The 26,330-nt window shown below is 34.4% G+C and overlaps 1 protein-coding gene across 2 annotated transcripts; it reads right to left on the bottom strand.

The window, feature by feature from the left end:
- Positions 1 to 1,104: 1,104 nt before the first annotated feature.
- Positions 1,105 to 21,886, bottom strand: LOC141402436 (uncharacterized). Of its 2 annotated transcripts, XM_073983720.1 has the most exons (5): positions 21,851 to 21,886; positions 21,565 to 21,758; positions 12,229 to 12,386; positions 2,193 to 2,373; positions 1,105 to 2,111 (listed from the first exon to the last, which is right to left on the bottom strand). In XM_073983720.1, exons 2-5 carry the CDS (start codon positions 21,600 to 21,602, stop codon positions 1,928 to 1,930), a joined length of 561 nt encoding a protein of 186 aa, XP_073839821.1. In that variant the 5' UTR covers positions 21,603 to 21,758; positions 21,851 to 21,886; the 3' UTR covers positions 1,105 to 1,927. The 2 variants fall into 2 exon arrangements, with proteins under 2 accessions (XP_073839821.1, XP_073839822.1); XM_073983721.1 differs by lacking the exon at positions 21,851 to 21,886 and having other exon boundaries at positions 21,565 to 21,804.
- Between the last annotated feature and the right edge of the window lie 4,444 nt (positions 21,887 to 26,330).

Below are 26,330 nucleotides of genomic sequence, written 5' to 3'. Positions count from 1 at the left end.
ATACATTGGCACTACAAAAACTAAATTAAAAACCAGGCTTAGTTCGCACAAATCCGATCAAAAGGTAAAAAACAAACCGCCAGATCAAAAAACTGCACTTACAGCACACTGCACTTCCACAGGCCACACTCCTAATTTTAAGGAAGTGCAGATTTTGACACAGGAAAGCAATTACAAAAGGAGATATATGCTTGAAATGCTCCACATCATTAATGTACCGACGGAAAAAAGGATGAATTTTAAAACAGACACAGAACACTGTGCAGCAATTTATAGAAATGTCATAGAAAAACATAAATATGGCAAAAAACTTTAGTTAGAAGTCACCTGTGAAGAAAGAAGGTTTAAGTTGTCATCTATTGACTTGTAACAATGTAATTATTACATATTTGTTAAATATTTTTGTTTATATTTACATATAAGTAAATGTTGTTTTTGTTGTTCTTTTACTAAAAGACAAATCTCCCTGATGATGATCGTCGAAGGCGATCGAAATATCGGAAATAAATACAAATATAAAACAAAATAAATGTTTGTTTTATTATGAGGACCTTGAGCCGAACAACAGATTGAAATAAAAACAAAAAGAATTTTTGTCGATTTGTTCCATATCCGCACTTATGACACAAATGTGAAATATTGTAAATCACATGGAACAAAGTGAAAAAAAATGTTCCACATTTGCCTCAATAAATTAAATACTTCTAAATCGAAAATTAAAATTCTGATTTTTTAAATGTGTTTTTAAACTTGTAAGTTTTTAAAATATTAATTTCATAACTGAAAAAAGTTGATGCTTTCCCGTCGTGGCATGGATATCTCGGAAACTAGAGCAGGTAGGAGAAAACCGACTAGAAATTCAGAAAGAGCATACCGGAAAACCCTAGAAACCACCTGTATCTCAAAAATGGCGTATGGAACACTTAAGCATGACACCGACGATATGTGTAGAAGCCTTTAGTGCCGCGTTATAACAACCACGTGAAGCCTTCAAGAACAAACTTGGCATCACTTACACATTTTTCATGTGGTTGTTGTTTTTTACGCGTGACGCGACTCACAACGGACCGAATGTGCCGAGGCCTTAAGTAAGTAAGAAAATTGTTTTTATTTTAACACAATTGATTTATTTATTTAATAAATTTTTGATTGTCTTAAAAATTTTCTTTAATTTACAAAATAAATGCAACGACGTTGTGTTTATGATATTAAGTGTAAACTTGTTTGTATTTTTTATTACTTAGATATAAATGTTTCTAATTACTAAATTATAAAAATATTATATCGTTTTTTTTCTCAGGAAGTATTATTAAAAATATATAAATTAATGTAGGAGAATGTTTTGCTTTCCAAAAACGACATTATTCAATATTTGAAGGAAGACATTGAGAAAATAGTGCAATTTTCTATATTCGAGAGAAGCTAAGTATTGAAAAATGTCGTAACTGGAAATGAAAATAGAAGAAAGAAATAAATAAGTTTTTTATAACAAAAAGAACCTAAGAGAAACGTAGATTTTATATTAGAGTAAAATCTAAAGTAAATCCAATATTTGTTTGTTGGGGGATTACTCACTAAACTACATTTTGTTTTCTTTAAGCATAATTAAAAATATTAATGTATTGGAAATTTACACATACATAAATATTTCGTTTAATTTTGTTTTTATGTTTTCGTAATAAACTATGAAATTATAACAATAATAATTTCCTCAGCTGTAAAGGAAGTATAGATGTTGCCGTTATATTCTTTTCGATGAACTTTGAGATGAAAGGCAATTTTATGTTGTGGTACTTTTGTGAATGTCTCGTATAAATGGTACTATCGCTTGAAGAAGGTCTACTCAAAATCGTGTTATGGTACCAGTACTGAAGAAATAAACATGTTTGCAGTTTTCATATCTTTCTTGTTTTCATTTATTTCTATTCTATGGTATCATATTGGGTTCTTGGGCAGCTCCTGTCGAGTATTTTGGTTTACAAACACAACCACTTTCGACCAACACATAATCTTGACCGGTCAGTGTAACTGGACCCAAGGGTATAACCAAGAATAAGTAAGGCACATACGTTTGGGTACATTCACCCCGGACAACATCACATTCAGAAGATCTAGAAAATGAAGAGAATTAATTTTAGTTCATTTTAAACTTTGGAGTATTAAGGATATAAGTGAGTTTGGGTTTTACTTACTCGCATACTTCGAAGACTACTTGCTGCAATAAATCAGGGAATTTCTGAACAATTGTAACAGGCTGGCCGGAGGTCAAACTGACACCATACATGGGAGCTGTGGTATTATAACGTGTTTTACACAAACGAGCGGGTGTACTTCTGCATTGATCAACTTGTGGGGTTTGCTTGACAGATCGTCCTGAAAAAAAAATGAAAATGAAATGTATGTTATTATTTTTCGTTGACATCGGCTATCAAAAATGTCTGAACTTCCCCGACATTAAAAAAAAAAATGCATCAACGTACTGAGTCTCAACATTAGCCAATTTGATGACGATGTGTATATTATGGCCAAAACTCAATCAATTCGTAAAAGAATAATTACATTCATTATTCTTTTACTAGAAAAGCGAAGAATGCAATCAACGAGCTGATTGAGTTTGCGCCTTTAGAGTTGTCGTCGGAACTCCAATTACAGTGAATATAAAATATTATAGGATCTCTAATGGTGCGGCACATACGGTCCGTTGAGTGCCGCGTTACAATAACCACAAGAAAAATTAAAGAACAAACTTCGCATCACTTACACATTTTTCATATTGGCCCCGGCACATACGGTACGTTGTGCGACGCGTTGCGCGTTGAAAACAACAACCACATGAAAAATGTGTAAGTGATGCCAAGTTTGTTCTTGAAGTTTTCATGTGGTTGTTGTAACACAACGCTCAACGCGCCGTATGTGCCGAGGGCTTATGGTTGTTGTTTTAACTTAAATTAAGACGCGAAACGTTTCTGTAGATAAAAACTTGGCATCACTTACGATATTTTCACGTGGTTGTTGTTTCGGTGCTAATACCCAGTTTGCTCTTAACCGGATTTATTAAACCCACTGGGTTTCAAATGTCAATTCCATTAAATTACTTTGGTATGGAACTCTATCTAAGAACGCCTAATTTCATGAAATTGTTTCATTGAAATTGAGCTAGTGTGGACTGGAACTTATGACCCCGGCACATACGGTCCATTGCGCGTCGCGTCACGCTTTATAAACAACAACCACAGGTAAAAAGTGTAAGTGATGCCAAGTTTGTTCTTGAAGTTTCAAAAGTCAAATGAAATCTCATCTGGATTTCATTTGACGTTTAACCTATGGATTTGACAGTTGAAATCGAGTGGATTTCGTAAATGTAAACCAAGCAATAGCATTAATCATAAAGTTGCTGTAGTGGGGAACTCGATTTAAGAATCCCTAAAAGTTTCAATGAAACCACTCTAGTGGGACCTTCGACTAATAGTACGTTCAGATTTACGAAATTCATTGGATGTGAATTGCAGTGCAAAAAGTTACAATACTCTCAAAATATTTTATTCTTGCAGGTTCTGACACAGAGCTACAATAAATACCAAATTTCTTCGATTTCAGAAATATTTTAAAGCCACAGAATAGTTAATCTCTGGTTGGAAGAATTTAAAGGGGATAGTCTTTGAGGACCAATCATGGGCGTAGCCAGCTATGGGCAGGGGGGCAGCTGCCCCCCACCCCTAGAACCTTCAATAAAATTGAAAAAACTGTTATACAAAAGTTGAAAAAATTTTTGCCGATGTACAATTTTTTACTTTTTAAAACGGCAAATGGGCGACTAATATCTTTCGAATAAGCTATATTATTTTAAAAGCAGCTAGCAAATGGTTAGGTTATAGGGTTGAAGTGTAAAAAACGCATTAAAAAGGGAAAATGTCTGCTTAGAAAACAGTATAATTTATTTCTTATTTTATAACATTTAATTTATTATTTGTAGGTAATAGGTCATTTAGATATGACTTCATTAGCCGGATTTAGTGCATTATCAGGTTTTATTTGCTAAATCCGGTCAAAATCTTCCAGATTTCCCATACAAAAATAAATCCTCGTATTTGGTGGATTTATTTTAAATCCGGCATAAATCCTCGTATACAACTCTGTTTTTTGCAACATGTTGCTAGAAAATACAAAAAGTTGCAAGCTGGGACAAGGAACAAGGTAGATGCATCGGTAAATTGCTACACTAAAAATAATTTAAAATGTCAAAATTTGTAAACGATACGAAAAAACTAAATTTGATTTGATATACATGTTTCCACATGTTTTGAATAATTTTTTCACAAAAAGTCAGAAATGTTAGTTATTAATAACGCAAATCGAGGCAACGCAAATCGAGGTATGAGTGTACAAATTTGATTTGATACCAAGACAAATATTTGCAATGTTAAAACGATAAAATAATTCTTTATTTGCTCATTAGTTAGCATTAGTAGCATAATAAGCTAACATTTTCAATATTAAACAATAAATTTGTAGTTTGCCGTATGTTTTTTGAGACGAGTTCAATTTACAACAACTTCTTCTGACGTTTCAAATTCGATCGCATGGGCTGATGCATCTACCTTGGTAATTGTGCTATGAACAAAAATCAGCTGATTGAAATTTAAATCCTCCAAAAAAAGGTATATCTAAATGCAATGAGATTTGTACTGGATTTATTAAATCCAGATGAGGATTTATGGCTAGTCTAAATGAGCTATAAGCTTTCAAAAATTGGAAAAACCAAAGAATTTGGTTAAAAAATATGTGAAATATATATTTTATACCCTCCACCATATATTAAGTTGGGTTTTTCGTTTGTAACGCATTGAAATACTTATTTGAAATTCTATAAAGTATAGTCCCAATTTACATTAGGCGAGTTTACTTGCGGCAATTGTCAGTTTGTAGGTGAGAGAGGGTGCTGAGAGGCAAAGGGTTACCATATGCCTCACCTCTCTCCCCTACAAAATGACAATTGCCGCAAGTAAACTCGCACAATGTAAATTGGGACATACATATTTTTGAGCAGGATACAATTCTGGGTCGATATAGTCATGTCAGTCAGTCGAAGTCAAATAACAAATAAGGTAGAGCTTTATAATTTGGTATAGAAGTTTTTATTATATAGGTCCAAACTTAGTTAAAGTTCGAAGAGGGCCATATCGGTCCACCTCTTTATTATTTGTGATGGCAAAATGTGTTGTGCCAGTTTTAAATAGCTATTTTGGTTTAATCACACTATGCAACACTGAAAATACAAACAACTTGTAGTATGCATTTTTTGAAAGTTCATATTGAGACTACAAAAACCCTAGTTGGGTTTTGTCCTTTAAGATCCAGTTCGTATTTTATGACCTCATCTAAACCGGGCTATAACTACGCATTTTTGCATTTGTAGGGCCTTTATCTTAGAAACGAATTGGAATTTGGCCTCGCTGTCTTTAGCAATATTGTAGCACCAAACTAGTAGAACTTATCTGTTGAATAGAACACATAAGAAAAACTCCTTCTAGGGCATCAAAATCGATAAAATATAGAAAATTTCACATAATTTCTGGAATTCTGGTCGGTATCGGCAAAACTATTGGGAGTTGAACCAAGTAACCTTTTGCAAAAATCTTCTTTAGAGCATTCTGAAACTCAGCGGTATTTTTTACCATATCTTTTACAACACGTAGTTCAAACACTGTTCACACAAGCAGTTTATTGACATATTTATTAAATTGTCGTTGAAACATATACCAAAAACAACGTTACAGAGGTATTTTACAACAATGGCATGTTCTGAAGGGTTGTGTATTACATTCCAGCGAATATTTTTCCAAAATAAAACATTAAGGCCCGTTCTTACATCTTGTCTTTAAAGTCCATTTTAGTTATACCTTACTTTAAGAAAATTAAAGAATAAAGTTCGCATTACCAGGGATTTGTTATTACATCTTCCATTTAATATAATAGCCCATTTAAATATGACTTCATTAGCCGGATTTAGCACATTATCAGGTTTTATTTGCTAAATCCTGTCAAAATCTACCAGATTTCCCATACAAAAATAAATCCTCGTATTGAGTGGATTTGTTTTAAATCCGGCATAAATCCTCGTATACAACTCTGTTTTTTGCAACATGTTGCTAGAAAATACAAAAAGTTGCAAGCTGGCACAAGAAACAAGGTAGATGCATGGGTGAATTGCTACACTTAAAATATAAAAATTTGTAAACAAGGCGGAAAAATTAAATTTGTTTTGATGTACAAAGTTGATTTTAATCAACCAAGACTAATATTTATGATGTCTAAACGATAAAATAATTCGTTTATTTATTTTAGATGGGCAAACTGCGATAAAATAATTCTTTATATGCTCTCTAGTTAGCATTAGTAGCATAATGTGCTAACATTTTCAGTATTAAACAATAAATTTGTAATTTGACGTATGTTTTTGAGACGAATTCAATTTACAAAAAATTCTTTTGACGTTTCAAATTCGATCAGATGGGCTGATGCATTTACCTTGGTAATTATGCTATGAACAAAAATCAGCTGACTGCCATTTAAATCCTCCAAAATGTATATTTAAATGCAATGAGATTTGTACTTTATTAAATCCAGTCGAGGATTTATGGCTAGTCTAAATGAGCTATAAATGTTAAATTTTGTAAAAATATGCCAATATCAAGCAAAAAAGTCTGTATACACAAAATTTACTCAAATCTGGTTGGTTGATTTGAATTTGCTGACAATTTTTTCTTGCTTTTGGTGCAGCATACTCTCAGGCGCAGTTTAAATTTTACAAGGAACACAAAGTTCCTTTTAATTTATCTGACACTTATTATTAAAGGAAACATGTAAGAACAAAAAACGGGTTATCTGTCCGATACCGGCCAAAATTTAACTGCAGAAAGGATGTAATAATGGGCCTTATTATTAAAGGAAACATGTAAGAACAAAAAACGGGTTATCTGTCCGATACCGGTCAAACTTTAACTACAGAAAGGATGTAATAATGGGCCTAAGACAAATTTAACAATTTTGGAGATATGGTGCGAAATGTATACAAATTATGGAATTTTTAGGTATATTAAAAAATTGAGGCAATACATATAGTTTTTTGAGTTCATTAATTCTCCAAATATTTTGTTCTTACCCTTATCTACAAATTTGCTCCAGAAGTCAGAAGAAAATTCGCATTGGTTTCAGCTGTAAAAAGTCAATATTTAACCATGTTTAGATGGGGCCATAAAATCCAAGCTGGATCTGATATAACAAAACCCTACTAGGGTTTTTGTCGTTTGGGTCTATACTTTCAAAAAATTTTAAGTTCAAATTGTTTGCACACGATTACCTTCAAAATGTTGCACAGTGTCATTGAAAACGGTTTTATTCAAGAACGCATAGATAGAATTCTTTAAAGTATGTTTGGACGATCAATGTCTCGTAGAAATATTACGAGGTGCAAAGTATGGTCCAGAGCTGTCGCGCGAGGCATTTTAGCGAAAAGCTTTGAATGTTTATGTGGGAGGTACCTGAAGGAGTGGACCGATTTGGCTCATCTTCGAACTTAAACTAAGTATGGGCAAAATATTACGAAGGCCAAATTTTGGACCGGTTGTTCCGTTCGAGAGTTATTGTGCGTTCAGCCAGCCGGACGGAAAGAAGGAGAACACTCCAAATTGTCTGAAACAGATTTCGTCCAAACATAGTTGGGATCTAAAAAAATTATGTCGATAAGGCACATTTTGATCGTATGAAAGTGTATATAACCTCGTTAGCCTAAAGGCTGAGAGCATAAAAATGCCATACTAAAACGTGGACCTATGTTTGCAATTTTGACCACCTTGAACTTAGAATGCCAAATTTCAACCAATTTAGGCCAACAATTTAGGTAATAAGTTACAAATGCCTTAACAATAAATTCAAAATTAAAGCAAATATAGATGTAGATAAAATCTTGAAAATAACTGAAATCGAGCGGTACCATTATATGGGGGCTATACCTATGTCCAAATGCCACCACCTCCACCATATGGAGGGTATAATTAAATTTGTCATTCCGTTTGTAACACATCGAAATATTCGTCGGAGACCCTATAAAGTATATATGTATATTCTTGATCAGTCGATATAATCATGTCCGTCTGTCCATCCGTCCGTCTGTTGAAATTAAGATACAGCTCGCAATTTTTAAGATAGAGCTTTGTAATTTGGTACAGAAGTTTCTATTACTCCTAAGATGTTTGGTATTGCAAATGGGTTATATCGGGCCACGTTTTGATATAGCCCCCATAGAACGATACCATCAAATTTTCGGTATTTTGAAGGGTTTATCTTAGTATAAAACTTTTCCATAGAATTTTGTCGCTATAGGTCCACGCCTTCATATAGCCCCCATAGATTTTCGGTATTTTGAAGGTTGTGGCCTCAATATTCTTCCGAATTGGCTAGAATTTGGTATTTAGTCTTCATTTGGGGTACACCTTCATGTAGCGCCCATAAAACGGTACCTCCCGATTTGCGATATTTTGAAGGTTGTGGCCTCAATATTCCACGGAAATAGCTGAAATTTGGTAGTTAGTCTTCATTTGGGATATAAAACTTTCCATATAAAATTTGTCGGTATAGGTCCACCCCTTCATTTTGATGGTTGTGGCTTCAATATTCCTCCGAAATGGCTGAAATTTGATATTTAGTCTTCGTTTGGGGTATTAAACTCTCCATATGAAATTTGTCGGTATAGGTCCACGCCTTCATATAGCCCCCATAGAACGGTACTTCCCGATTTTTGATATTTTCAACGTTATGGCCACTATAATTTATCGAAATGGCTGAAATTTGGTATTTAGACTTCATTGGGGGTATACAACTTTCCCCTCTAAATATATCGGTATAGGTCCACGTTTCATATCGCCCCCATAGAACGGTACAACCGAATTTTTGATATTTGAAGGTTGTGGCCTCAATATTCCACCGAAATGGCTGAAATTTGGTATTAGTCTACCTCGGGGGTGTAGAACTTTCCACCTGAAATTTGTAGGTATAAGTTTACGCCTTCATATTGCCTACATAGAACAATACTTCCCGATTTTCGGTATTTTGCAGGTTGTGGCTTCAATATTCCACCGAAATGCTGAAATTTGGTATTTAGTCTTCGTTGTTAGTATAAAACTCCCCCTCCCCCTTAATAATAAAAATATTATTGTTCCAATACCAACTGGAAATTTAACAGGTAAGAAAGAATCAGTCTGCTTTGCCGACAGAGATATACCCTCAACCTACGTGAATTGAAATTTTGAACTTTTATGGGGGAGGTACCCTAAGGAGAAGACCGATATGAGCCACTTTATAAGTTAAACTAAATTTTGACGAAATATTAGGAGATCCAAAGTTTGGACCAAATTGGTTGCCCCGTTCAAGAGATATCGTGCATACCATTTTAGTGACATTTGTAAATATTGGTGGGAAGTACCGGAAGTTGTGGACCGGTATTGCCCATCTTCGAACTGAAACTAAGTTTGGACAAAGTATGACGAAGTCCATATTTGGACCAAATCGGTTGATTAGTTGGAGAGTTATGGTGCTGTCCAACCACTACATATGGTGCCATAGGGTTTTTTTGCATCTTACAGTCTGTTTTCTCAAAAAGTATGGACTTGAACCTGAAAAAAACTTTTACCATCAAATGCAAGTTGCTTCAACAAAAATCAAAGCGATTCACGAGCTGGTCCTAAACTGAAGTTTTCTGAAATTGTGTGTGGGTGGCACCCGAAGGAGTGGACCAATTGGTTCTATATTGGAACCTTATCTATGTCTGGTAGAAACTTCACGATGTCCAAAGTGTGGACCAAATCAGTTACCCACTTCAAGAGTTATCGTGCGCACAAATTTTCCGAACATTTTCGTACATTAATATATACATATATACTGTCCGTCCGTTTGTCCGTCTGTCTGTTGAAATCAAGATACAGCTCGCAATTTTAAAGATAGAGAGTCAACATTTGGTACAGAAGTTTTTATTACTTGCAGGATGGTTGGTATTGAAAATGGGATATACCGGCCCACATTTTGATATAGCCCCCATAGAACGGTACCTCCCGATTTTCGGTATTTTTAAGGTTTTAGCTTCATTATCCAACCAAAATGACTGAAAATTGGTACGTAGTCTTCTTTAGGGGTATAAAACTTTCCCCCATATAGCCCCCATAGAACGGTACCTCCCGATTTTCGGTATTTTAAAGGTTTTAGCTTCATTATCCTACCAAAACTGCTGAAATTTGGTTCGTAGTCTTCTTTAGGGGTACAAAACTTTCCCCCAGAATTTTGTCGGTATCGGTCCACACCTTCATATAGCCCCCATATAACGGAACCTCCCGAATTTCGGTATTTTGAAGGTTTTAGCTTCATTTTCACACCGAATTGGCTGAAATTTGGTACTTACTCTTCTTTAGGGGTATTAAACTTCCCCCAGAATTTTGTCGGTATCGGTCCACACCTTCATATAGCCCCCATAGAACGGTACCTCCCGATTTTCGGTATTTTGAAGGTTTTAGCTTCATTATCACACCGAATTGGCTGAAATTTGGTACTTAGTCCACGTATAAAATTTTCCCCCAAAACTTTGTCGGTATCGGTCCATGCCTTCATATAGCTCCCATAGAACGGTACCTCCCCATTTTCAGTATTTTGAACGTTGGGGCCTCAATATTCCACCGAAATGGCTGAAATTTGGTATTTTGACTTCGTTGGGGGTACTCAAACTTACCCTTTAGATTTGTCGGTATAGGTCCCTGCCTTCATATAGCCCCCATGGAAAAGTACCTCCCGCTTTTTCGTATTTTGAAGGTTGTGTCTTCAATATTCCACAAAAATGGCTGAAATTTGGTATTTAGTCTTCAATGTGATATAAAACTGTTCGCCAGAAATATGTCTGTACAGGTCCACGCTTTCATATTGCCCCATTTCTGACTAAAATTCGTCGGTATAGGTCCACGTTTCGATATAGCCCCCATAGAACGGTACCTCCGGATTTTCGTAATACTGAAGATTGTGACGTCAATATCCAACCGAAGCAATTCACAATAATACATTATTGTGTTTTTATTCACAATAATGAATTTTGACAACTAGTGTGATAACCAGCTGTTTTTGCCGCTGTACCTGTATTATTGTGCCATGGATGTAGCCATGATACTATACTACACAAGGCATATTTATTAAAGGTAGAAGTGACAACCAGCTGTATTCTTACTTTTTTTGTAAATTTAGTTTTCAAAATGTAATAGGGTCTACTCATGAAATTTGAAACTTCGAAATTTGCTAACATAAAATACTTATTTTCATCGTAAACGTGTAATAACAATTACCTACGAGAGCTCTGAATGCGTTATATTTACATTTTGATACAAATTTGTTCTATTTTAGAGGATTTTCAAAATGAATTTATGTGTTTTCTGAAAAAATTTTTGGAACGACCCTAATATTCAATATTTTCTTTGACAATTAATTTTCAATAACATCAATGTTGTTTTTGTAAACTTTTTAGTTGTTGTAATTCATGCACATACCTTCTATAAATTTGCCTTGATACTACATATCGTTCACATGGTCCACAAATAAGTATAAATAACGTTATCTTTCTAACCGATTGAAATATGAATCAGTTTAATTGTCATCATCATAAAAAGTAGGTTATTGTTCTGACATACTTAAACATTTTTCTATGTTGTATGTCATGTCATTGCCACCAGCTGACCGAACTCTTGAGATTATTTGCAAATTCTCAAATGGAATAAGAATATAAGAGAAAGAAAAACAAAAATCAATTGCTTTATTTGAAAATAATGACCAATTACTTATACATGTGATGGCAGTATTATTGCGGGAAGAATAGGAAACAGGAAGAAATAATGGAGGAAAATATGAATACCGCAAATTAAATAAACTGTAATGATCCAGAAACCACAAAAACTATTTATTATCTGAGAAGAATACAATTTTGATTTGTAGAACATAGGTATACCGACCAATGCCTCTGTACAAGCACTGTGTGTTTTATCGGTAACTAGATACAGGGTCGCACTAAGTACTGATGTGAAACCTTCATCTGTAATGTTGTGCTACTGGTAATCATTAAATTGGCATTATGGAGGAATTCCATTAAAATGACGATATAATTTATAAAACATTTATTTTATTTATACCCCCCCTGTAACTTACCAACTCTAAAACTATCAATATCTTCATTGTTGACTTCATTGTAGGCTCTCAACAGAGCGCTGGTTGTAATGGAGGGATCTAATGTTGTGGGCAATTTAGTTTGGCGACCACGTCTTGTATTTCCGTTCCAATTGGCAAATGTCCGCGCAACTGCCGCACTGAAATGAAAAAAGTATATAAAAAAGAAATATAAATGAAAGGTGAAAACTTGCTTGCATATACATAAATCTAATAAGGAAGTTATTACAAAAACGTTTGTCATTGGTTTAAAAAATATGTTAATTAATGTGGACTTGATTGAAATATCACTTTTCCGATCAATAATTATGATGTAATTTTACTTTTCATGTGTACACGTGCTTTGGAATCGTTTTCCGTATTTATAAATTAATTTTTATTTATTTTTTAAACTAATCTAAACCAGACAAAGGTAAATTGGTTCATAGTAAACCCCGTTTGCACTTAACCGGATTAACCCAGTGGGTTTGGGTTTCAAATATTAATTCCATAGCGTAAACGTCAAATAAATCATAAAGAAGGTTAACCCGACAAAAAGCTCTATTGCAAACGCCGTTTTAGTCTTCAGAGTTTCCTGGACATAAATTCCATTAACTAATAGTACGTTTACATATTACCGGATTTAATAAATCAACTGGATTTCAAATGTTAATTCCATTACGTATACGTCAAATAATTCCTAATAAGTAGACGTCTGATTTTAGCATGTTTTTTTTATTTCTTATCCGATTGGACTCAAAATTTGGATCTAGGCGTTTGGAGGGCCAATTTTTCAATAGTTGGGGTCATATCAAAAACAAGCAAAACATATGCAAAAAATATGCTGAATATTCAAGAGTTTTTGACGAGAATCGTTAATTAAATTTGGAAAATCATCAAAAACTGTTCCAAATTAAGATTTTTGTCGTTTAACGTCGATTTTTTGCTGATTATTATGTTATTGAGATTCTCCAGATATTCCGCCACAGCAATAAATCTGGACTAATAAGACTTAAATATAGACATAAACAAAATCAGATTTCCCAAGGTGAGAAAATTTCCTATATACTAGCTTTCCTATTACAACATAAGTTGTTTTCCTATACAAATTTGTTCAAAAAGTACGGTAATGGAAAAATTACAACAATTTCAAAAAACTCCATCAGAAATGTCAAAATCAACATATCCAAATATGGTGAAGGAGCTAGAGTTAATCATCGCCATTTTTGTTTAGAGAAAAGCACAACTTTTTCTAGTTTTTGGAATAAGGGCGTGTTTTTAGCACTAAATGGTAAATACTACACCATTTTCACATGTAATTCGAAGAATTTCAGTTGTAATTTATTTCATTTGAAATTCGAAGCATTTCAATGTAATTTGTATATTCCAATTGAATTTCGAATTTGAATTTGTTTGTGCGTGACCTTTTTAACATTTAAAAATAATGAACGTTACTTTAGTCAATGATAGGCAAAAATTCCTGCTACAGAAAAACAATTTTGATAAAACAGTCGAAAAGTCATAACCCTATTGTACACACAATTAATTAATTTATGATACATTAGTTTTGTATATAGGTTATAAAAATATATTAAGAAAAATATTCGCCGCAATCTTGTCAATAAAGTGCCCATAGCTAATATACACCTAAAAGGCGAAAAATTCTAGGATTCTTAATTTCCAAAAAAAAAAGAATGAAATTTCGCACTTGCCCCCTATTTTTTACGTCCTGATGTAAATTTTAAAAACATCATATTTCTAGCTTTATTTTCACAATCTGGTGGGCTCTTTCCGTAATTTAGGAAAATTTGACTCTTGTTGCACATTAAATTGGTAACCAGTAAGGAAAGGACCAAAGACTGGAAATGCCCACTATACGGATGAAATAAAAATACAATTACAATTTTTATATAAAACCCGGCTTAAAGCATTTTTCTTAATAAACAAATTGGCCCACGGGAATGGCAAAAAATAGGGACACGTCTAAAATGTCTCACAATCATAATTGAAAAAATAAAATTATATTTATGAAATTAAAATAGACCTTGTTCATAGTACTTCATTTATATAATATATTTTGAAATATTAATGAATGTCAGTGTTTTTTTTAGCACAAAACGACTAGTGCATGCCACGGTAATGAGTATTTGTACCTTGAATTTCAATTTGTCAATATTTTTAACCCTAAATGCGTCGGGACACAAAAACAAGTCTTTTCGCAATACTCACCCATATATGTGAGCAATCCAATACAAATCTGAACAGATTTCAATATAATTAGGCAAACTTTTATATAGAACAAATTCGGTCACACATTCCAAATTCCATTAAAATTGGTTCACCAAATACCTAAAATAACATAACATAACTAAAATACTTAATATCGAGAGATACCGATATACCAAAATAATGTCAATTTTACATTGCGAAGTTTCTTGGCACTTTCAAACTTACACGGCAAACTACAAGTATTGTGGTTGAAAAAACATCTGAAGCCGGAGGTGTTTATATCGCTCAATATCACACTTGAACTGCCGGCAAACAAAAAACGAACCTGGGTGAACTTTTATCGTTATATCTCAAGACTTTTAGAAGTTAGATTGATTACAGCAGGCAAAGGCTATTGTCGGGACCGTGCCATGTCTAAAAATGGAATACGTTTTTGCTATAGGTTTCATATTTGGTACTTGGTACAGATTTAAAATTCTGATGGTCTTCTTGATTAGCAGATTCATTTTTCAATACAATCAATACACCTCTTGTATTTGATAATTTGTAATAAGAAGGTCTTTATACCCTACACCACACTGTGGTAATGGATACTATATCTTTGTGTATTTGTTAGTAACATGGAAAAGGAAAAGAGATAGTCCCATGGTTACATTTAACGATCTTCAGATTTAAGCATGTCCGTTCGTCTTCCTGTCCATGTATTTTTGTAATCGAAGTGCAGGTCGCATTTATTATCCAATTTCAATAAAAATTGTTGAAGATAATTTTTTTGTTGGCCAAAGGACGAACACTATTTATTAGGGTTAGAATCGGTTCTGATTTGGATATGGCTCCTATATATATTTTCGCTCGAATTTAGGTATTTGGTGCACCAATCCACTGTGGTCGAACTTGTATGGAAAGAGCTGTCAAAAATACTTGTTGTGCAAATATCAATACGAAATTTTCAGTAAAATTTAGTTTAGCAACACAAATGAAAAAAAGCAAAAAAAAAATCAACATAAGTCCAACTTTAGGTATAGCCCCCATAGAACGGTACCCCTGATTTCTGGCATTTTGGGGGTCTTGACCACATCTTTCAATGAAATTGGCTAAAATTTGGCTATCGGTATTCCCTAGTGTTAGAAAACCTTCTTGCAAAACATTTCTGAATTGGGTCCACGTTTTGATAGGGTCCCCATATAATGGTACCGCCCGATTTTCGGAATTTTGAAGGTTTTATATAAATTATTAATTCGAAATGACCGAAATGTCACTTAGTCATTCCTGGAGGTAGGCTACCCCCAGAAATTAATTTAGGTCCACCCTCTGATGTTGTCCCCATAAATCGGTACCCCCCAATATTCGGTATTTTTAGGGTTCTAGCCGTAATAATCAATGGCTGAATTTTCCGAACTTTACATTGACGTATCCTTCACATAACTGAACCGCACAATGTCTCTTCTAAATATTTAAAATGCTGAAATGTATCACCTGCCCATTTGAAAAAATTACAAAAACTCCCTGAAAGGTATCCTTAGTATTTTGGGAAGAAGTTCAAAAGATGCGAAAAGATTCAGCTGATATTTTGAAAATAGAATCTTTAGACTACTACTAATCTTGTAAAAATAATTTCGTTGGGAGGAAAGCGGGGGAACATAAATAATACTTTACATAAAATTTAATGATACTGAAGAAATGACATTACCAAAGTCCTTCAGTCAACACACGTATTCAATAATGAATCCAAAAAATTAACAAACACAAAACTGCACAAAAATTAAGTTAACATATTGTTTTTCAATATTCGAATTAAGTTTGGTCAATATAGAGTTCATTTAGTTTGATATTAATATTTTACATTCACGTAATTTTTGCACTGAATTCACCTCGAAATCCTACCTGTTAATTTTTCCCTTTTTTGATGCTATTTTCAAAGAGTAAAGTAATAGGTAATCCATAACAAATTTATTTTAGAGAAATTTAACATGTCAGGAACACATTTGGTACCAAAAATTAGACTTTCATTTTTTTTTTAATTTTGGCAAATGGTAGCTACCACTGTGCAATCGTGCTACGTATGTCCAATTTTGTTGAAATTTGCAATGTATGACGGGATTTGGCCCATAAAAAAATTACCAAATCATATTGAAATTAGTTCAGATTTAGATATACCTCATATATTTTTCGCTCGATTTTAGGTATTTGGTGGGTCAATCACGCTATGTATATCCAATTTTGATAAAATTTGAAATGTATGACGGAATTTGGTCTAGGAATAAGTTTGCCAAATTATAATAAAATAGGTCGAGATTTGGATATTTAAATATTTAGTCGAATATAGTTAAAATAATGTTCAAAAGTTACGAAAACATAGAAATAATAGATTTCGTGGAACATATAAGCCAGCCAAAGCCAAAGTTCACCAAGTCCTTAATCACTCCCAGAAGACAGAAAATACGCACTTACATTCCAAAAATCGTAAGGTTAAAGCTTCTCATAGCCCTGTAACACATCATAAGTCATTGGTTCATACATGTCTCCTAGAAACTCTTTGTACGTTTTATGTTGGAGTACACAGAAAGGCCAGAAAATGTGTGGTATACTGATTTTCCTGCTTAGGTATTCAAAACTAACTCCATTTCACCCAATTTTTTATGTACACCAAGTTTTGTATGTACACCAAGGCGAAACTTGGTTACGTAAATAAGCCGATGGTTTGTGATGTGTTACAAGGCTATGAGAAGCTATAATCTTACGATTTTGGAATTTAAGTGCATATTTTCTATCTTCTCAGAGTCATTTAGGACTCGGTGACCAATTTCAAGAAAATTAAGGGCGAGAGAAGCTATAATCTATAATAGAAGCTATAATCTTACGATTTTGGAATTTAAGTGCATATTTTCTATCTTCTCAGAGTCATTTAGGACTCGGTGACCAATTTCAAGAGTAGTTTTTCAGAAGATTCCTCTATTTTCCCTCCTAGTCCTTGGTTTTGTCTGCCTTATGTGCTTCAAGAAATCTATTATTCCTATGTTTTCGTGAATTTTGCACATGATTCCAACTATATTCGACTAAATATTTAAAAATAATAATAATATTTTTACACACAAGAACAATGATTGTGTTCGCAATTATTAAAATATATACTAAAATTGCAGAAGAAGGTCTATAATGACCTGTTTTTTTGTTAAAATATTTAATAAAAGTTACAAAACCGAATATTTTTGACGCATAGAATACAGGGTTAACAAACTTTTCGTTGTTATTCTCTCATACAGGTACGCCGTATAGGAAAGTAGAAAATATCACCTTTCTAATGATGTAAAGTAGGTTTTTGTAGGTGATCAAACAACGAAGATATCACAATAGTCGCAAATAAAAACCAACTTTTCATTTTGCGATTTTATTTATGATGACGAATATCACACCTTTCGTTCGGGACCATCTAAAAGCAAAGCCTGACTAAGAAAGTAGAAAATCCCATCTTTAAAATTATGCAAAGTAGGTTGGCGTAGGTGGTCAAATAATAGAGATATCGCAATAGTCGGTAATACATCCCTTTTTCCACATTTTCCTCATAGAGATAGAAGCATATTGATGTTGGTGATGTCGATGGTAGTCAAATATAAAATTAAATATTAATTATTTTGATTCAGTCATTTGGTATAAAAGCCAGATAGGTGAAAACTTTCGTATCTCCCTAAAAGAAATGTTTTCGAGTGAAAAGATTATGCACAGAGGTATCACATAGTCGGCCCCGTGCCGACTATAGCCTTTTCTCACTTGTTTGATATAGCCATAGAATGGTACCACCCGATTTTCGGTATTTTGAAGGTTTTATCTTAGTCTTCGTTGGGGGTATACAACTTTTCCCTAGAATTTTGTCGGTATAGGTCCACGCCTTTATATAGCCCCCATAGATTTTCGATATTTTGAAGGTTGTGTCCTCAATATTCCTCCGAATTGGCTAGAATTTGGTATTTAGTCTTCGTTTGGGGTGCACAAATTTTCCATATAGGCAGTATAGGCCCACGCCTTCATATAGCGCCCATAAATATTTTGAAGGTTGCGGCCTCAATATTTTACGGAAATAGCTGAAATTTGGTAGTTAGTCTTCATTTGGGATATAAAACTTTCCATATACAATTTGTCGGTATAGGTCCACCCCTTTATTTTGATGGTTGCGGCTTCAATATTCCTCCGAAATCGCTGAAATTTGATATTTAGTCTTCGTTTGGGGTATAAAACATTCCATATGAAATTTGTCGGTATAGGTCCACGCCTTTATATAGCTCCCATAGAACGGTACTTCCCGATTTTCGGTATTTTGAAGGTTTTCGCTTTAGTACTACCCGGAAATGGCTGAAATTTTGTATTTAGTCTTCGATGGTGGTGTAAAACTTTCCCCAGAAAAGTGTCGGTACACGCCTTAATACACAGTGGTCCCACTTGTATGGAAAAGAGTGCCAAAAATGGTTCTAATCGAGCTACCGCCTCCAAATTTTAAACGTAGCTTTTAAACAAGCCAAAAAGATAGAAATTAACCAACCGATTTGGATGTTTTTTTTGCATTTTGAGTTCTGAGTGAATAAACTACCTCCTTGCAAAAAACATTCAATACAGGTCCACGTTTAGGTATAGCCACCATATAAATGTACCCTCAGATTTTCGGTATTTTGACAATTCTAGCGAAATTTTCCAACTGATTTGACTGTAATTTGGCATTTTGAGTTCTGACTGAACCAAATACTTCCATGCAAAAAATGGTCAATATCGGTCTAGTTACCTCCCGTACCTCCCGATTTTCGAAATTTTGACGATTTTACCCATATTTTCCAACCGTTTTGGCTGTTACTTGGCATTTTGAGTTCTGAGTGAGCAAAATACCTCGCTGCCAAAAATGTTCAGTATAGGTCCAAGTTTAGGCATAGCTCCCATATAAACGTACCTCCCGATTTTCGGAATTTTGACGATTTTACGGGCGTGGTGTAAGAGGAATAACTTAGAGGTTGGCAGATGGGGGCAGCTGGACTTTTTTTAATCGTAAACTAGAGACTTTCCCCTGCATCTTACACAAAATTTCGAGACTCACAAATACTCACAACATTAGTAAAACTCAACATAAATTTATAGTAATTATATTAAAAATAGCAGAAAAAGTCAATTATTAAGAATTTATTTTTAATGAAGTTAGGAAACGAATTATGAATTTGTTTTTTCGTAAAAACATTGCCAATACCATCACCTATAAGTTTCATTTTGAAAATTGCACATTTACCTCTCCATTTTTTTATAATTTTACTCATAACCTACAAATGCTTTGCGGATGTATATTTCGTTTTTAAGGCATCACATACAAATCACAAAATTTTTGACTTAACTTGGCGTATAACCGCTGTAAATTTACAAAAATAATGCTGGATGTTAAACATTTGATATGTTTAGAGAATATTTAATTCAATCGCAATAAAATTTGTCGCCATCAATTTTTCGATTTTTGTCCACGGGCGGAACCACTGTGTAATAGAGCCCCCATAGAACGGCACCTCCAGATTTTCGGTATTTTTAAGGCTATGGCCACAATATTCCATCAAAATGGCTGAAATTTGGTATTTAGTCTTCATTGGGGATATTCAACTTTCCCCTCTAAATATGTCGGTATAGGTCCACGTCTTCATATAGCCCCCATAGAACGTTACATCCCAATTTTTGATATTTTGAAGGTTGTGACCTCAATATTCCACCGAAATGGCTGAAATTTGGTATTAGTGTTCCTCGGGGGTATAGAACTTTTCACCTGAAATTTGTAGGTATAGGTTTACACCTTCATATTGCCCCCATAGAACCATACTTCCCGATTTTCGGTATTTTGCAGGTTGTGGCTTCAATATTCCACCGAAATGCTGAAATTTGGTATTTAGTCTTCGTTGTTAGTATAAAACTCCCCCTCCCCTTAATAATAAAAATATTATTGTTCCAATACCAACTGGAAATTTAACAGGTAAGAAAGAATCAGTCTGCTTTTCCGACAGAGGTATACCCTCAGCCTATGTGAATTGAAATTTTGAACTTTTGTGGGGGAGGTACCCTAAGGAGAGGACCGATATGAGCCACTTTATAAGTTAAACTAAATTTGGACGAAATATTAGGAGATCCAAAGTTTGGACCAAATTGATTGCCCCGTTCAAGAGATATCGTGCATACCATTTTTGTGTCATTTTTAAATATTGGTGGGAAGTACCGGAAGTTGTGGATCGGTATTGCCCATCTTCGAACTGAAACTAAGTTTGGACAAAATATGACGAACTCCTTATTTGGACCAAATCGGTTGATTAGTTGGAGAGTTATGGTGCTGTCCAACCACTACATATGGTGCCATAGGGTTTTTTTGCATCTTTCAGTCTGTTTTCTCAAAAAGTATGGACTTGAACCTGAAAAAACTTTTACCGTCAAATGTAAGTTGCTTCAACAAAAATCAAAGCGATTCACGAGCTGGTTCTAAACTGAAGTTTTCCGAAATTTTGTGTGGGTGGTACCCCAAAGAGTGGACCGATCTATATTGGAACCTTATCTATGTCTGGTAGAAACTTCACGATGTACAAAGTGTGGACCAAATTAGTTACTCACTTCATGAGTTATCGTGCGCACAAATTTTCCGAACATTTTCGTTCATTTGTGGGGGAGGTACCGGAGTGGACCGTTTTAACCAATCTTCGAACTTAAACTAAGTTTGGACAAAATATTACGAAAGCCAAATTTTGGACTGAATCGGTTGATCCGTTCGAGAGTTATCGAGCGCTCCAGCCAGACAGACGAACGGACATGGCTAAATCAACTCCAATTTGTCTGAAACGGATTACGTCCAAAAATACTTTGGGTCTAAAACCTTTATTTCGATGAGGCACATTTTGCCCGTATGAAAGTGTATATACCCTCGTTAGCATAAATGCTGAGGGTATAACAAATTTACCTATTATATATCGTTACAGGGACGTCCGTTATAGAGAAGTTCAACTGTAATTTTTGTAACTATTTATATTGTTGGTCTTAAAGGTTACAAATAAGTATTCGTTGTAGTGACATTCATTATAGAGAACATCAACTGTAATTTAATTATCTTCTTACCTTGGATATGGTGCATTATTTGGTCCTATACAATCCATTGAATCTGTTAATGCATCACCCGACAAATATTTCAGACCCTTGGCACCGTTACATCTTGGCAGAGATTGTTGGGGATTGTCGTTGTGTAAATTTGACCACAGAGTGGCGTATGTTGTGTGTGAATTTAAAACAACTATACAAAATAACGCAAAAATCTGCAAAGAAAAAGGAAAATAAATGTTGCAATTAATAAATGTGTGCTATAAAAGAATAGTAGAAAAACAAAATAAAAACAAATAAACTTCACAGTTGTTTCTTGTTCTGATAACGGTTATTTTAGTACAAAATAACAGCTACCTTGACAATGACTGACTAAGGTTGTGGTTGGTTGGTTGGTTGGATGGATGGTTGGTTGGTTGGTTGATTAGTTGCATGACTTTGTGTAAAATTGCTTACATGTTGAAATAACAAAAATAAAAACAAACATAAAATGAAAAATTTGCGGTGTGTTTAGTTTAACTTAAGGCATTTCGTGTAATGTAATCTAAAATGCAAACATTATTATCATTATTATTATGATGTTACTGTTGTTTTACATTTGGTTACTGTTATATGGTAAACATGTATTAAGAAAATCTGAAGGAATTTACACATGTAAAATGTTAAATGGCTGTCAGAAATGCATAAAAAGACAGACCACACAAAATTCTCATTTTTGTAGACCCACTCATTTATATTTTGGATCTTAGGCAGATATATCATCTCTAAACCCACAATAAATTTAATTCCCTTCAACATTTGTCCGATAGTGTCTCCAAACGAAAAAACAAGTTCATTGATTTTTTTGTATCTTTAGTTCATAAAAGTAAGTCATCAACCCTATATTGCTGCTGCTGCTTTTTATACATTTATTTATTTACTTTTGGCCAATTTTTCAAATCATGATTTAACAATTTTATTGATTATAGACATTAGCAACAATGATATGGCAATTCCAAGTATGTATGTAGTCCCTAAAACAAGTATGTGCGCGATTTTTTGTTGTATTGATTGCAAATATTAAAATAATAATAAGTTCATTACACATAATTGTGCCATTAGGAAGATTTAGAAATTGTTATTTCAAAAGGAGTTAGGCAGGGGTGCATACTTTCCCCATTACTATTCAACGTGTACTCAGAAAAAATATTTCAAGAAGCGTTAGGTGGAGAAAACATTGGAATAAAAATTAATGGACAATATGTGAATAATATAAGATATGCGGACGACACCACATTACTAGCTGGGAGCATATCAGGTCTACAGAAACTTGTAGAAAAGCTGGCATTCATAAGTGAAAAGTTTGGGTTAAAAATTAATATGAAAAAAACTAAATATATGATCGTAAGCAGAAAGAACGAACATCGAAATGCGAAGCTTACTATACAGAATACCGAGATCGAGAGGGTACACACATTTAAATATCTGGGAGTTCTAATAAATGACCGGTGGGACTACTCCAAAGAAATTACCAGCCGAATAGAAATAGCGAGAGATGCGTTTTTCAAATACAAAAAAGTATTAGCAAGCCACGAAATAAATGTAACAACAAAAATAAGGTTTATCAAGTGCTATGTTTGGTCAGTCCTCTTATATGCTGCCGAAGTCTGGACACTTAAAAATTCCGATGAAAGGAAATTGGCAGCTTTTGAAATGTGGACATTCCGCCGAGTACTGAAAATACCCTGGACATCAAAAATAACAAATGACGAAGTACTTAGAAGGATGCATGTGAACCGACAACTAATCTCAACAATTAAAAAGCGCAAAATATCTTACCTTGGACACATATTACGGAATAACAAATACAAAACACTACAAACAATACTTAAGGCAAAAATTGAAGGAAAACGTGGAAGAGGTAGGAGAGAAACAACGTGGCTCAAAAATATCCTGACATGGACTGGCTATAATGATGAATACACACTTTTACATGCCGCTAAGAACAGGGAGCTGAACATCATTGTGTAACAACAAATAATTATAAATATGTATTTAATATTATGCATATATGTAGCACTGAAATATTATTGTACGATCACCAATATCCGAATAACGGATGAGTAAATAAAGAAGAAGAAGGAAGATTTATCGGAAAAGAGCCACGACTTTGTAAATTACCTTTCATAGGAATTTCAAACTTTCTCCAAGGCGATATTGATTATAAAACAATGTATGTTGTGATGTGGAAAAACTAAAATATTTTCTGAAGAATGTTTAATACAGATATCAAGGAGTCTGGCCAAGCATTTAAATGCACTATGGAAAAATTTCTGAAAAAATATAATTTTCCTAGTAGGAAAAGAAGATTTAAAAGTTTCATTAGTGTGCAGGTAGGTATCGTAAATGGTGTGTCTAATTATTCCACTTACAAACCCAACCCAAAAAAACACTATTCTTCTTTTATTGATAGAATACCACTTGGGAGCCACAACCTTCAAAATACCGAATATATGGAGGTACTGTCCTACGGGGGCTATATACTGACAAATTTCTGGTGGAAAGTGTTATACCCTTTCCCTTCCCTTCCTTATATACTTCCCAGCGAAGGCTAAATACCAAATTTCAGCCATTTCGATTGGATATTGAAGACACAACCTTCAAAATACCGAAAATCGGAACGTACCGTCATATGGGAGCTATATGAACACGTTGACTTATAGCGACAAATTTCAGGTGGTAAGTTTTATATCCCCAGAGAATACTAAATACCAGATTTAAGCCATTTCATTGCGATATTGTGGCCACAACTTTCAAAATATCAAAAATCGGAAGGTACCCTTCTATGGGGCTATATGATCACGTGGACCTATATCGACAAATTTCAGGAGGAAAGTTTTATATCCCCAGTGAAGACTAAATACCAAATTTAAGCCATTTCGTTGCGATATTGAGGTCACAACCTTCAAAATACCCAAGATCGGGAGGTACCGTTCTATAGGCGCTATATAAAATTTCACGTTAAAAAGTTTTATATCTCCAGGAAAGACTAAAATACCAAATTTCATCCATTTCGGTTTAATAATGACGCTGAAACTTTCAAAATACCGAAAATCGGGGGGAGGGTACCGTTCTATGGGGGCTATATGAAGACGTTTACCTATACCGACAAGTTTCTGGTGGAAAGTTTTATACCCCCAGCGAAGACTAAATACCAAATTTAAGCCATTTCGGTTTGATAATGACGCTTAAACCTTCAAAATACCGAAAATCGGGGTAGGGTACAGTTCTATGGGGGCTATATGAAGACGTGGATCTATACCGACAAATTTCTGGTGGAAAGTTGTATATCCCCAGTGAAGACTAAATACCAAGTTTAAGCCATTTCGGTTGGATATTGAGACTACAGCCTTTAAAATACCGAAAATCGGAAGGTACCATTCTATGGGGGCTATATGGACACGTTGATCTACATATACCGACAAATTTCAGGTGGAACGTTTTATATCCCCAGTGAAGACTAAATACCAAATTTAAGTAATTTCGTTGCGATATTGAGGCCACAACCTTCAAAATACCGAACATCGGAAGGTATCGTTCTATAGGCGCTATATAAAATCGAGGACCTATGTATATCGACAAATTTCATGTGAAAAGTTTTATACCCCCAGAAAAGACTAAATACCAAATCTCATCCATTTCGGTTTGATAATGACGCTGAAACCTTCAAAATACAGAAAATCGGGGGTACCGTTCTATGGGGGCAATACGATGACGTGGACCTATACCGACAAATTTCTGATGGAAAGTTTTATACCCCCAGCGAAGACGAAATACCTAATTTCAGCCATTTCGGTTGAATATTGAGGCCGTAGCCTTCAAAAAACCAAAACATCGGAAGATACCCTTCTATGTGGCTATATGAACACGTAGACCTATGTATATCGACAAATTTCAGGTGAAGACTTAATACCAAATCTAAGCCATTTCATTGCGATATTGAGGCCACAATATTCGAAATAACGAAAATCATCTGACTCTGGGTATATCTTCAGTTTTAGGAATGCGATGGGTTGTAGCCACAAAACTACTGGAGTTAGGTTTGACAGGGCTGTTAAAAACGTGGAGTATGGTTGATGGAAGACCATGCAGAGGAAGAAAAGAAGTTTCTTGGCTGAAAAATATTCTGACATGGACCGGACATCAAAATGAAAGAAGTTTATTGAATGCCGCCAAAAACAGATATCTACCCAGTAAAAATCCTCATTACAAACCTCCTTTCCCACCCATTATTTTAACAAGGGCATGTCGCTCGAAATATCTGGTTATTTTGTAACCACTGAAATAAGTAGTCAAAATCTACTCAGTATCTACTTATTTCAGTGGTTATCATCTAACTATTTCAGTGGTTACAAAATAACAAGATATTTCGCGCGACATGCCCTTGTTAAAATAATGGGTGGGAAAGGAGGTTTGTAATGAGGGTTTTTGCTGGGTATATTTATAAAAATCCATTTTTGTTAAACATAAGAAAAATTGTAAATCAACAAATAATCTGTAATTATTATATGATCGCATATATCCGAAACACGGATGCGCAAATAAAGAAGAAGAATATGGTGTGCGGGCCTGTGTCGCATGCTGGGCAGATATTTTGTACGGTGTCCTGATGTACCATCACAGAAACAATGGCGCTCCGAAGACCAGTTACGACTAACAACCATTGACTTTCGCCGATTCTCGATTGATAATTGCCACTTGAAGGTCGTCAGCGGGTACCATTGGGACCGGTCTGGCATAAGATTTGT

The sequence above is a fragment of the Musca autumnalis genome, unplaced genomic scaffold (genome assembly GCF_047663935.1).
Source record: "Musca autumnalis isolate F117 unplaced genomic scaffold, ASM4766393v1 scaffold_4, whole genome shotgun sequence".
Classification (NCBI taxonomy): Eukaryota; Metazoa; Arthropoda; class Insecta; order Diptera; family Muscidae; genus Musca; species Musca autumnalis.
This window is presented reverse-complemented; position numbering and strand designations above follow the sequence as displayed.